Raw genomic sequence first — 14188 nt, 5'->3', positions numbered from 1 at the left:
TGAATGTACAGTTTGGGCAAAATCTGAGCATCTCAGTCACAAAGAACAGTTGAAATCCTCAAATTCAAAGCATGCACCATTTGTTGTAAGTCCCCCATTTTCGCATGTACGCTCCAGTAGGCTCAATGTATGCAGGAATATAGATACACTATCACGCATTAGTATAACACGCATTTTATTTAACGTTTCAGATACCTTCACGTACACCACCCCAAACCCTAATATAAAGTAACATTTAAAAAGCAATACTACTAAACTAGAGAACCCAAAAATTACTTCCAAGTACAAAGGTATAAAGTGAAGTGAGACGTGCCCCAAATCTTTACACCTTCTTACTCTCACTTAAAGCTTAGCCGCAGTAGCGGGTAAGCCGCCGCATTATCGGCTAGGAGAGCCACGATAGCCCGCGACGTTATAGCCGGCAGGCGGCGCGCGGCCGGAGTGGTGCGCCACTATTGGGCGGCCCTCGGCAAAGTGTAGTGTATGGCAGTAAGACAAGTGCGGACCTCTTGTAAAGAGATCTGTAATCAGTGGTATTGCATTTAATTGGCTAAGCATTTTTCTCTTTGTTTCTCCTAAGATTTAATGAGGTTTAAAGGATTGGTCTAATGTTTCACAGCATCCAAAGCAAATTGTGAAAAAATGATTCTTGCTTAAAACTAACCAAAAATAGAACTTCAAACGAATATAAATTGCAATAGTTTTCAAACACAGTTCATAAAATCCGAAACTAAATTGTAGTTGGGAGATCAAAAAGTTGGCGAACAAAACTTGTAGAACAATTTAAAACCCGTAAACGATACATGAACTGAAACTAATAAATATCTCAATTAATTGTTGGCCGAACTAAAACAATAAATTACGTACTTTCTGTTTTAAATAGGTACATTCACTTTTAAAATCGGTTTATTTATCGCGCCAACTTCACACTGTGGTGGAGTGCAGCGAATTTAATAAATTATTCGAACTTTGTCTACTAGAGTCCGCGTGCATCGGTAAATTGTACCGAGCTTTACGGCTGAGCTGGAAAACCACTGCGCGAGTGATGCACAAGTACTAGTCGACTACGTCTTCTAATATATTTTGCTAAATCAGTCGTAAAAGAAACTAGTTTTGTTTTGATGCTCGATATATTTTTTTTTCAAAAATTATATTGATTGTTAACAAATAATACTTTTTGCATCGAAGATGTAGAAGGAAAAGTAATTAGTTAGATTTAGTGTAAATCTTTTTTTTTAAGTTATTTGCAAATAATTATCTCTGGTCTCATGAAAACTCAAAAATAAAACACTAAACAAAAGACAAAACAATGTTGACCTTCTTATAATATTGTGTGCAGCGGAAGCCGATTTAGCGCCTCGTTGTAGACTTACGAGCTTGGATTCGGCTCTGTTCGGGACAATTCGGTAGTTTTCGCCAATAGACCACGTTTTGCATATAAACGCGGGAACTCGACGCACTTTTTGTACATTTCGCGAAATGTTCGGTAATGTCGATAGACGAGCTCGTTTTGTTTCGAAGACATTCACATAATTCCCGACTTTTCTATTTTTTTTTCTCGAGGTTTCTTTTAATGAAATTGTTAAATATTCTCACGTTTCATTATCACGTCTCCTTGGAATCACCCTCTGCTGTTTATAGGCTTCCTGTTTTATCTGTCACTTAAAAAAAAACTAACTCAAATCGAAGAAAATTTAAACTTGGTAAATTCCATGAAATTCATTTGCCCTTCTTTCCCTGAATACACAAGAAAACTTTGCAACAGCACCCAAAATGTCCTCTACTGCCCCCTCCCCTCGCCAAACCAACATTAACAAAAACAGATCAGCTTGCCCTATAAAACCCCGCCTTTTATTGTGACTCACGAACTTAGGCCGTCAAACGAAAACTTTTGTAAAACAAACACTATATTAAACAAGTTTGAGGTTTTATTTTTATATTTTTTCCCTAATTTCCTGATATTTTTAAGACTTTACGAGACTTCGAGTTTCGCCAACATTGATGTCGTTAATTCTAATAAAAGAGAGTTATTGGAGGCGGTTCCCAAAAAACATGTTTCATCTTTGTTCCAGTATTTCATTTTTCAAATAAGTTGAACTTTACATGAAACTTACTCTTAACATGGTACTTATTTTGTTGTATTATTGTGTCTCATGCTATGAACACGCAAACTATGCTTAAGCACACTATTCAGAAATTTAGTATTATACCTTTTCTTACCGTCTTAAAAATAGATTTTAAATTGAATAGCTAATAGACACATGTTAAAATTATCTAAAACCTAGCTTTTCGCCCGCGGCTTCGCCCGCGTCGATGTCGGTTCAAAAGTCCGGGATAAAAACTATCCTATGTTCTTTCTCAAGGTCAACTCTATCTCTGTACCAAATTTCATTAAAATCAGTTCAATGGTTTAGACGTGAAAGCGTAACAGATAGACAGACAGAGTTACTTTCACATTTATTATATTAGTAGGGATTTAAAAGAGACCACTGAGTTTGACTACTGAGTTTCTTTCGGCATTTCATCTGAGGTTAGTCAGATACGATACGAAATGTCGACAGCAGCGTTCTAGAAAAAAACATGGAAAGGGATAATAATATGTTGTATTTGCAGAATATGATTTTATTTCATTTCACATTAAACTGACCCCGTCTAACACTACGTAACTCTGTCCTAGGCATGTCATATGCGAGCATTGCAACACCGGTAATTAAATTTAGTTAGCCCATTGACACGTGACAGTGTTGCCACAGGTACACGTTTCCCGTAATTATCGTCGGCTTCACGCTCGATTTCGCTTGTAGGGTGGGTAGTGTTGCCAGTTATTACATACTACTCATAGTGGGACTAGAAAAATAGTACTTCTGGTTACTTGTTGCCAGCAGTCATAATTTGCAATATCAGGTACGGTAGCTTACGTTTACTCTCTATGGGAAAATGCGAGTCCAGAAAATATTACTGCTTAATGGATTGTCGTATTAAGATAAATAATATCGTTCTCTATAATTCATGTTTGATAAAAATAGTATTGAAGAAAAACGCACTTAAATTTTTAGATTTGTCGTGGAGGGTTTTGCAAACATTCAAGCCACATGCACACAGACTCGGAAAATAAGTTAGCTAACCGTGCAAGTAAAGATCTAGAAATATATCATGCAAGGTTAATCCTTGCGTAATATACATATTTTTATGGTATGGTACCATTCTTTTAAGAATGTTATCCTAAAGCTCTGAAACAAAAACGGTGAAAGTTTATAGACCTCTACAAATAGAAGTAGCAACGATAGTTTTTACTCCCGTTTCATAAAACCCCGGAAACTTACCAATTCTTGGACAAAGCTCCGATTTCCGGGGAACACCGGAAAATACCAAACGTGTCTTTAGTATATCGACAGTGTACACAACCTACTAAAGCAAACTAGACGTAGTTTGTGACCGTAGCTGATATGTTTATAGGTGAGAAATCTATTGATTAATTAAATCATTTCTTTTTGGCTGTGTTTGGGTCGATTACGGCCTAACAGTGTTTTGTGTTATTCATGTTTGTGAATGTTGTTTTAAGAGCATGATATTTAAAACTGTCGTTTCCACAATAATATCGAGGTGGTCTTGTGGTTCTATGTATAGATTTATATGCATGAGGGGGCATGATGATAGATGTTTCACTGTTAGCCACCGAGTGACGGCACTGATCACTGCGAACTTCTCTCTTAAACGTTTGTCAGTGGTGTCTTAGAATAAGTAACATTTGATCCTGGCCTCTTAGAGCTTGAACCTCGTTCATAGTTCTCAAAAAAAAGGTTAAATACAAAACAGATTATATTTTACAGAACTGATTTTCAACAAAAAATACGCGATGTTGGCAATATGTTGTTGTATGTACGTTACTTACAAAACTGCCTGTTTTTATCAATACGCCACTTAGTTTATTTCGAGACATTTAATATTAAAGGCGCCCAGAATACCCTACATAAAATATTCAGGACAATTTTCTTAAATGTTTCTCACAATTTTTTCCTTACACAAAGTATCGGATCACTAAAACATTCATAAAAGAAACCTCAATTTGCTCCGTCTATTCTTATAAACATTCATTCGCGCCTTATATTAATAAAAACAAACAAGTATAAAGTTATTTCTTCAGTGAAGCCCCTTATACTAGGTGTTGGCAGCAAACAGCAACGCTGAGAAGGTCCACTGATATACTCACGCTGTTATGCTGATTACGAAAATGGCCTACTAAGGCGACGAAACCCTGGGTACAAGTGTAAATTATTAATCGGGATAAGAATATGAAATTAATTTTATGGAATTAATTTTTGTGCATATCTTTAACTTTCCCATTAAAATCTTACCTAAAAACTTTATTATTTCCCGAGGAAGAAAATCCCAAACCTGAACAAAGACCCTAAAACCCAAGGCCAACAATCATTTTTGAGTGTTGCGTTTAGTTCGCCTTCTGCGATGTATTTGCGCTGTACGCACAATTTAAAAGCGAGTCAGAATGATTGTACAAAAGTTAGCGAACTGGACGCCGACAAATCATGGTCCCGTGAAGTTTCCTTAATATTATGAAAAAAGTAATATCTGTCCTGTTGTATACTCTAGTATTTATGTAAAGCTGTGTAATGTTAATGTTAGAACATAACATTTATAAGTTAAAGTTCACCAAACACCGGTTTGAAGTACCGTCGATCGCGAGCCGTGGTTGCCTTTGGTTTTAACATCAGGACATGAGATAAAGGCCGAAATTTTTCTTAAAGTGATTATTATATGAAGGTGTCCCCAAAGAGAACCTACAAACCATTCTTTTACAAAAAAGATCTATAACCAGCAAAGTGATCGGAACATCTGCGTGTAAGTAATATCCGTATTATATAAAAAACAGTAAAATTATTTCGAAACGTATTTGAGCATCAATGCCATACTGATATAAAACAGTCAACGATTCCTTTTCTGCACAACCTAGTTCATAACCGCGACAAATATTATAAATTTCGTTCCTTCATCACACTATATATTTCCCTATTGTCTTTATATGTCGCAGTACACAATGACAGCGTATGACTCCCACGCCGCCGTTCAGGAACTTGGGAACTTGTTGCTTTACGTCGACTCCCGCAAGTTACACGAGCCATCAAAACAACTATCAAAGACACTTGCTTCGCTCCGATTAATAATAAATTTGGAACACACGCACGTTTAACCCCTGCGCATAAGGGGAGACAAGGGGCGTATTATCTATGTATATCAATATTATCAAAGTTTCTAAATGAGACTGTCTTTTTACAAATATTGAAGATCTATCCGACTTAATTTATTTATCGCTCATTTTTTTATATTAAAACGTCGTACTCATGTTTTGGTTTCTAGATTTGAATTACTTCGTTCTCCGTAAATGAAAGCGTAATTTATTTTTGGCAATAACCATTAACCTATATGACCTCACAACATTTCGTCCAAAAATCTTTTCATGCATCCTCTAACCTATGTCATTAAAACAAACTTCCAGTTTCGGAACTATTCCACCTGTAATTCTAAAGCGACTAGAACTACTATACAAATTAACCCTGCCCATTCAACCCTCTACCGTTGTATGGAACTCGAGCATTAACACAGTAAGGGGTCATTAATGCCCCGAGAATTATGCATGACGATAGTCTATTAATGGTCATAGGGTCTAAGGCTTAACATTCTCGGTATTGCCATTCAGGCTCCTGTACGGGTCTGTAAATTGTGGTGACATTGACGAAACTGTTATTGGTACGGTACGACTAATCTTGTTAGTGGCTCGAATGTTGGGACCCTAGAAGCTTACTGTGATGTGAATAAATGGTTTACAGTAGTTTTAAATCGAAACTGGAGTCCTTGTTACTATCTTGTATTAAATTCACTAAATTAATTTAAAAACAATCTTAAAAGCCATGTATTATAAATGATTTTTTGACACATTGCTGCGTTATTTCTTCAAAAGAAAACCGTAAAAAGAAAACCAGATTATATGGAATCTACAAAAATATATCATATTACTGAACAGCAAATAAATTAAATGTCACTTAAAATGCAAATCGTTTACCTAGAAATGAAGTTTTCCAAATTGATTCTGACTGTACAAAACGGTCTGGGTCATCTAAAAACACATAAATCGTGAAAACTTTATGGCCAGAAGTGCTGGACACTATCCAAGACGTTATTGCAAGGTATCATAATAAATGTCCTCGTATATTACAATCCAGTACTCGCGCTTTTAAGTTTTTAACAGCTCAAGTATTTAAATTCAATCGTTTCCCTAAAGAGAGGATACATGTAGATGGGCTTACCCTACGACGTGACCTCATCCTGATGGATAGCAACCTGAAAAACCTTATCAAAATAACTACTTTAGAAAAAAGGTAGTAAAACAACACTTCAAGAAAAGATCCAATCATTTTTATTCCCCGAACGTGATGATGTATACATTGGCTACCCAATATTTTACCTGACCAAAGTCGAGGCAAAAGTTTCGATGAAACAGAACACACCTGGGCAAAAGACCTCAAAACCTTATTACGTCTGAAACAAGAGGCAACGGCAAATTTTTGTTTAGTCAGAGGCGTGTGGAAGGTTATGTGACTAATCTTATTAGCGCCAAGTGTCTGAACCAGCGGACGCGGGGGGAGGCCCGCCGGGAAGATAAGACGATTAGTGTCATCATATTTGCACGTCAAGGGGGTGAGCAGAAGGTTGACAGAAGAAAAGTAGGTCTTTTTGGAATGTGGTCGATGTTGTAAGTCAGCAAGTTAAATTAACCTTACGTTGTGTAAGGGAGGAATATATGTTCATGATACGTTCATGCAAACCCATCAAGCCAAGGGAGTCTGACCCATAGTGCTACCTTCTTCTGAGCTGAGCCACGTTGAAGTTAACAATTTAATGGCTGTAATAAAGTTGTGACCCAAAGAGTATGATGATTTAGTAAAGAAGGATTCGAGTGGGTCTTAGATAAAACTAGGGCAGGACACTTGAGTTTATACCTTGCAGAAGGAAGTCAAGGAGTACCAATGATAATAATAACATCAAGTTGTTAAGTATTTGTTCAGATTGCCTATAAAATGTTTGGAGTGGATTTTCTGGCGATATTCCTGTGGCGCTCGCCTCGGGACTGAGAGAATGTGTCGTCGGCGACAGATATTTACTGGGCCGAAATAATATGAGTAACGTTAGAATCTGTTCCAGAGTACTTTTACCAGCTTTGTTTAGACTATCAGTTGTAGGAAAATGGTTTTTGAATCTCATGTTCACACGGAATTAGGAATTGTTAAGCCTTCGTCCTGGTTTCCTTGCAAATTTTCTTTAATGAAATCTAATTTATTTGAGCTGAAATTTTCTTTTTCTTTATCTAATTTGTTTTTATACATCTATTGTGTGAACTGCTGACGATTTTTCTTTTTCATTGAAGCTGTCTTTTTTACTAACATTACACAGAAAAGGCACATGAAATTGTTTACTCGGTGATGTTACAAATGGATCTTTCTAAATATTTGAGAAAGACACGAAAATAAAAATGTTTTCATCGCACCTAATGTTCATTTTAAAATACCACCTTTTACATCTAAAAAACAGTAAATAAACTTTCTTGAACAGCAGCAAGCCTATCTCGAAAGTCTCCAATAATTTAATTCTACAAAATCTTGAAAAAAAAAAAACTTTTTCGTCGCAAAAATGACCCTAAAATATGTTCAGAACCGATGTCTTAAGTAAGGTTTAATGAATGAAATTTACGTGGCGTTCTTATCAAGTGGAATGTAATGGACAGAGGCTTTTACATCTGCCGTGTATTAAGTACGGCGTCCTTTTTATTTTCCGCCGGGAAATCTTTCTGCCGACGCTGTTCGTTTGGGGACCTATCTATAGTGCAGAAGCATCGGCAGAAAAATGTTCTACAACATAATTCGAATGTCATGCTAAATTAAAGAGGTAATAAAGACTCTTCAATTTACTGATGCTTAAACACAGTCACAAATATAAATAATAGGCTAAAGATAACTTACCGAAATTGCCATCATTTATCAGTAGCAATCTTAATAATTTAGTTATATAACGAGTATAATAATGTATGACTGAAAGTAAAATCACAATTATGACTATGAATACGGCATCTACTTTGTTGCTTCGTGATTTGTGTGCCAATTGCGTAGAAGTGACTGTCTCTTAGGCAGAGGGTGGGCACGACGTAATGTGTACTTTGCGTCGGCTGCGATACGTCGGCGGCTCATATTAAACGTTCTTTATTATATTTGCTACACCTTTTACCGTATCAGCGTTATGGGAAATGCCGTATTATTGCCCTCCAACGCGTTTTTGCGTGATTGATTTATGAGAATTTACGAAAAATATTCTGGTTTTTCTTTACGAGGAAGACGTGTTGAATCGAACTGAAAATTGCCAATGAAAGCGTAAAAGTTGAGCTTTCTACTCAGCATACAATCAAATACCTCAAACCAATAAATTGGAACTGCAACATCAACAAGTGTCATAGCATCCCTTAGACATTTCACCATGAAGTAAAACTTCTCTCCATTAAATTAAATCAACAATTCGTTACGAGAAAATTCATTTACAACCATCCAACGTTCACTAAAAATCCACGGGAATGCTGATTCTGTACCTCCGTCATTATGACTTGATAGACCACAATCAGCGTTTAAAGTGGATTAACGAACTACCTAGGTACTTAACTAAGCGCTGATTTTCCCTGAGCCTTAATTTTCTGGGAAAATTTAGGAAGAAGACAATTCAACTGTTCTGACACAGAATTGTTGCTATTGCAGAATGGGTATTATTTTCACTGTCTGATACCCGAAACCGCAATCATGAAAAGAGTTCCATTTAACATTTACATTTGATTTGGTGAAATTATACATTATTTTACATTCTGAATTATTCTAAACTACAAACAGTTTCATCAATCTTGTCACCAGTTTATATTCGAAAATTACTCAGTCGTCAGACATCTACGAGTAGATTTATCTCACATAGTCATTATTGATTCCAATGAACATCCAAAAATGTTTTTTTTTTCAGCTGCGTTAATTTCGACTTTCTATGTTTGATATAAAGTTTTATTTTCCTCAGCAAATTTTTGGAGCTCGGCTGCCCCAAATCGCCAAGATATCGGACGTGCTGACGGGGCAGGGTCCCCCCTTCGAGGTGGCCGTCGCCAACCACCTCTATGCTCCGGTTTCGGTGTATCAAGCAAGGGTAAGTTGCAATTCTAAAGAAAATATTTATTCCTTTCAAAATTATGCGACATTTGGAGATAAAAGTTTAGAAACAAGTATTGTAAAGACCCAAAAAGCTGTTATGGAAACAAGTATTCATAGATAGTGTTTTAGTAACGTACTAATTGAACGACCTGCGAGCTAAGAGCAACAATACTCTAAAATCAGTAGTATACTCATTGCCATCTTAAATCACTATTGAACAAAGTCTTATTCTCCGACACAATACTCCATTAGAATCCTTAATGTTCACTAAACAATTGACAGACGACCAAAAAAGTCAATATCATCAATTACAAGAAGGAAAATACGAAAAACAATCACAATTCGAAACAAAATCACCGAAGACATAAAGTCTAACAAATTAAGGGAATACGCCAGATTTATCGTCGAAATTAATTTAACGGCCTCCGTAAATTACCACAGCCTATAATATATTCTGCGGAATACGAACATACATCACATTTGGCGTCAGTAGTCAATAAGCTTGTTATTACTCATAAACACCATACATTGCTAGACTGTGCCAAACCGATTGGAACTCGAATGATGTCGGTGCCAAAACTACATTATTATAATCAGTCAACATTACTTATTGTCTTCGAAGAGAATACCATTACTGATATTGAAATTTTTTATACTTGGCTATATATTGCTCTTTTCTAAGAACGTAAAGAATATTCCCAAACATGACGTAGTAACTTTAACAGTTCGTATGACTTTTTTTGTCTCTTAACGCGAGGCCACTACTACTAAGACGTCTTCAGGAACTCAATTTAATTACTTTATTTTCTTCTACAGCTCTCATCACCAACAACATTCGAGATACCTTCACCAGCCGCTTCTCAATTAGCATACCCACATCCTAAGTCATACAAACCGCGCAAGCACGCACAGGAACAGAAACCGGCGGTACTTCCACCAAGAGAGGCTGAACAACTGCGGTACCAAGTTAACGTACCAGTATACGCCGTGAAACAACCACGATTCCGTTTCGAAACTTACCCCCGCCCATTCTCCCATGTCATGCATAGACTGCAGCAGATTAACTCACAGAACCCGTACCAGCAGCAACCAGCCCCACAACCGTACCCAGCGTATGACGACATCGGACCCAACAGATTTGCCGGCCCTGCCATACCATCGCAGTACGCACAGCCACAAGGACTCATACAGTTAGTCCCATACGACTCGGGATATGATTACGTTGATATGGCGGATAAGGCACTGGCCAGTGATGAAAGTCGCGAAGAATTGAAGCCCGAAGCTACTGAGAGACCAAAACTGCAGGCTGAATTACCCCAGCCCAAAAAGGTGTGTAGCTTTTATTAAATGTTTAATCATTATGTATCACCAGCAGCTCCTCTCTTTATTTAATTTATGATAAAATACTTTTAAAATTTTCAGGGTTATCGTGCTCACCCCAACGGAGCCATCAGTTTTGCAAGTTTCACTCAAGGACTCCCTCCGAAACCTCATTTAAAAGTCTCTAAACCACAACCTGTTGAAGCTTCGGTTCAACAAACAGACCAGTCGAGTCCGATACAGTCTTACCAACACCAAGAACAACAAGAAGCTAAGGAAAGCCTACATTACCCGCCGATATTTGAACAATACATTCGTCAACTTCAGAAATATCAGCCATATCAACAAGAAGTGACTATCCAAGCTGCTCCTCAGTCGTCACCGCAGTTAATGACATACAACGTACCCATCCGACAACAGCCAAGGAACTTGAACCCGCTACGCCAACAATTGCTTATTGAAAGCCCTCACCAAGTACTGCAAACTCTTGAATTCCAGCGTATACCAGCTTTTAAACCCCTGCCTCAGACACAACTACGGCCTGAATCTCATTATCCATCAACAACAGCGTCACCAACAACTCAAAAATCAGTGCCCCAATTTGAATCGGTGCCGCAAGTCAAACAATTTATCTATCACGGACAACCAACACAAAATCAAGCACAATTTACTCAACCCATTGTACCAGTTGTACCACACCGTCACTTGACCCCGTTGCCACCATTAAAGCCTAACTATAGCCAATCGGTCAAACCATTAGTATATCAAACTCCACCAGCATTCTTACCTACACCGGTACAACCACTAGCCACTGCAACACCAAAACTTTCGTTTAATGATCAGATTATATCATCAACAACTACCCGCCCTACTGTTAACGACGAAGCCGTTTATGAAGATGAAGAGCAAAAGGAAGAAATAGCACCACAACAAAATGGAACACCTAAATCATTAGAACCTGAAATAACATATCAATCACAGCCCACTGCACTTCCTCTAGAACCAGTCTCCGTAACAGTACAGCCAACAACTTATCGGCCTTCTACTTCGAATGAACCGCGTTCTGATAATGAACAGCACACAACACCGCAACCTCAATATCATTCTACAGAGAATCCACAACCCACACTAACGCCACCGCGACATGAAGTTATTATTCAACGTCAAGAGCTTCAAGAATTAATTCTCGAGCCGACTCCACAACCTGTGAGTGCTCATATCTATAGTCACCCACGCCAGCAGCCAAACTCAGGCAATCAACATGAACATGAAGTGTATCAGATACAGTCCCAACCACTTCGCAATGATCTAGAACAATTACAACCTCAGTTATATCAGCAAATTATCCAAGAACTACGATCTCAGGAAAATCAACGAGGTGCCAGGCAAAGGGAAGAAAGCTTAGAATCTTTGAGGCAACAGCTCGAATCTCAGCTGTATCAGAACCAACAGCGCTCTCAGCCAGTACCACAACAATATCAGGCTCAGCAGTTGCAAATACAACTACAAAAAGAGCAAACCCAATCTCAACAAGAGCAAGGAGATGTAGAGGCTAAAGAATATGAACAAAATACACAATTAGAGCCACAAAATGCTCTCCATCAACCATTCTCTGCCTCGCAGTCGTCTGATAAGCCTCAGAAGAAACCAGAGCCGCAGGGTGATGACCAACAGAAAACCGTTCCGCACACAGCTGAATCCGAAGAACAAAAAGAACCTCCACACACACCGGCGGAACCCAAACCTGTCGCTGCTAACGGTGATGAATCATTTCTAGGTTCAAACTATCCTCTTTTCCAACAAATCTATAGGCAGCCGCATGAGCTGGTCGTCCACCCGGAGTACGGATCCCCTGTGGGTATCTCTGGGCTACCTGATGTACAATTTTTTGGGAAATATGCCGAATCATTATTTAGTGGACTTCAACATTGACGTTTTAATATAGATGTATTTAAGTAATTTAAAATTATACGATGTATGAATCTTCTCTGCTTAAGTGTATAGTAGACTAAATGAGGCTTGTATTATAGTGATATGTTATGGAAATACCAAAAACGTCACCCATGTCAACAGATACAGAATAAAGGTAATGATTGGAAGTCTTGTGAATGGATTTTGTCGGTAGAATGTGTACAGAAAGGGACCGTAGTATAGTTATGTTAAAGGTATTATTACAATCATGAGAAACATTCGTAACCAGGCGATTTCTCTTAAAGGATTGATCGGGAAATGAGTAAATGAGAAATGAATACATTATTAGCTGTATGTTTGTATTGATGCTAGCGGCGCGAGCTCAACTGTGATGCCATATGTTAAATTGAGGTGAATAAATATTTTCCAATAAAAAATTAAACTCAAAACCCGCTTTCATTTGACTACCCTTGGCACCCCGGAAAATATATTTTTATCCGTTTTGTCTTATCACAAAAGGAAACCACACGATTAAACGAAAAGACAAGCCGAAGAATACAATACTATCAAATAATTCTCACGTTACAGCCTCTCCATAAACAGTAAAAGTAAAAAGATAACGAAAATATAAAAAGTTATGACTCTAAACCAGTGTTATCAAAAGAAAAACAAAAGATACTGGAACGAAGACTATAGCCTTATTATCTCAACATTTGATCCGAACATTGATAATTCCTTGGAAGGGTCGCTAAGATCACGATTCCATATTTTTCGCATTAAATGAAACAAGCAGATTATCATTTTTACATACAAAAAATATTGGTAGATGAGAGCTAGCAACTGTGTACAGATTTAAGATAGATAAATACTTTAAACTGTGAGCTTTCAGCTGTCGTTATAGTTAAGTACTTAAAATTAGAAAAAATTGCTCTATTTCATTTGAAGAGGTAAGAAAACACATTTAAGATATTATAATGCCTGATGTGAATCTAACGGCAACTGCTTGTGTGTTGTTATACCTTATTTATTAGGCACACTTTGTTACTACGACTAAGTAGACCCAGGACAAAACAGAACGTTCAGCTTCGAATGATGAACCTTTCCAAACGATCAACTTTTATGAAGATACAGTTTATACAGGTTGCTCCCTTCTGAAGTAAAATGAAGTTATTCTTTTAATTAACAATAAATTAAATACTCTTTCAATACACGAGATAATTTGAACGCTGAAAATCCGGTATTTTTAAAGGCTAGCACTGGGACTCAGGCAAACGCCGAAGCCTTATTAAGAACTATAATCTAACATGTGATGTGGTATCTATGAGACAACTTTTGCCCCTGCTCTATGTAATAACAAACATGGCTGGCGAAACAGCTACAAAGCTCTTGTTAATTGTAGACATAAAACTAATTGAAATTTAAATATTATTATAATATTAATTTCATAAAATTTATATTTACATAATATAATTAGCCTTTTATAGGACAACGTCTCTGTAAAACTCCAAACAGTTATCAAAGTAACGAACGAAACTGTAACACAAAACGTTAATGTCCATTTTATAATCAACAGCTGAGCATTATGATCGTGATGGAGACTGTAATGATGCTACAAGTACCGGGCTCGTCGAGAACCAGGTATGGTACGCGGGGGAGGAGAGCTAAGGTATAATTTATATAGCGTTTAACAGAATTGGAGATGGCTCTATAAT

General features: G+C 37.3%; 1 protein-coding gene across 2 annotated transcripts in view; it reads left to right on the top strand.

The window, feature by feature from the left end:
- LOC113503807 (mediator of RNA polymerase II transcription subunit 15-like) overlaps positions 1-12925 on the top strand; it is a 33389-nt gene extending 20464 nt beyond the window's left edge. For both annotated transcript variants that reach the window (XM_026885906.1, XM_026885905.1), the window contains 3 exons: positions 9115-9240; positions 10062-10574; positions 10668-12925. In XM_026885906.1, coding sequence (XP_026741707.1) covers positions 9115-9240; positions 10062-10574; positions 10668-12497 — 2469 coding nt within the window. In that variant the 3' untranslated portion in view covers positions 12498-12925. The remainder of the gene's footprint in view (positions 1-9114; positions 9241-10061; positions 10575-10667) is intronic.
- Positions 12926-14188: the final 1263 nt, after the last annotated feature.

The sequence above is a fragment of the Trichoplusia ni genome, chromosome 20 (assembly GCF_003590095.1).
Source record: "Trichoplusia ni isolate ovarian cell line Hi5 chromosome 20, tn1, whole genome shotgun sequence".
In the NCBI taxonomy this organism is placed as follows: domain Eukaryota; kingdom Metazoa; phylum Arthropoda; class Insecta; order Lepidoptera; family Noctuidae; genus Trichoplusia; species Trichoplusia ni.
This window is presented reverse-complemented; position numbering and strand designations above follow the sequence as displayed.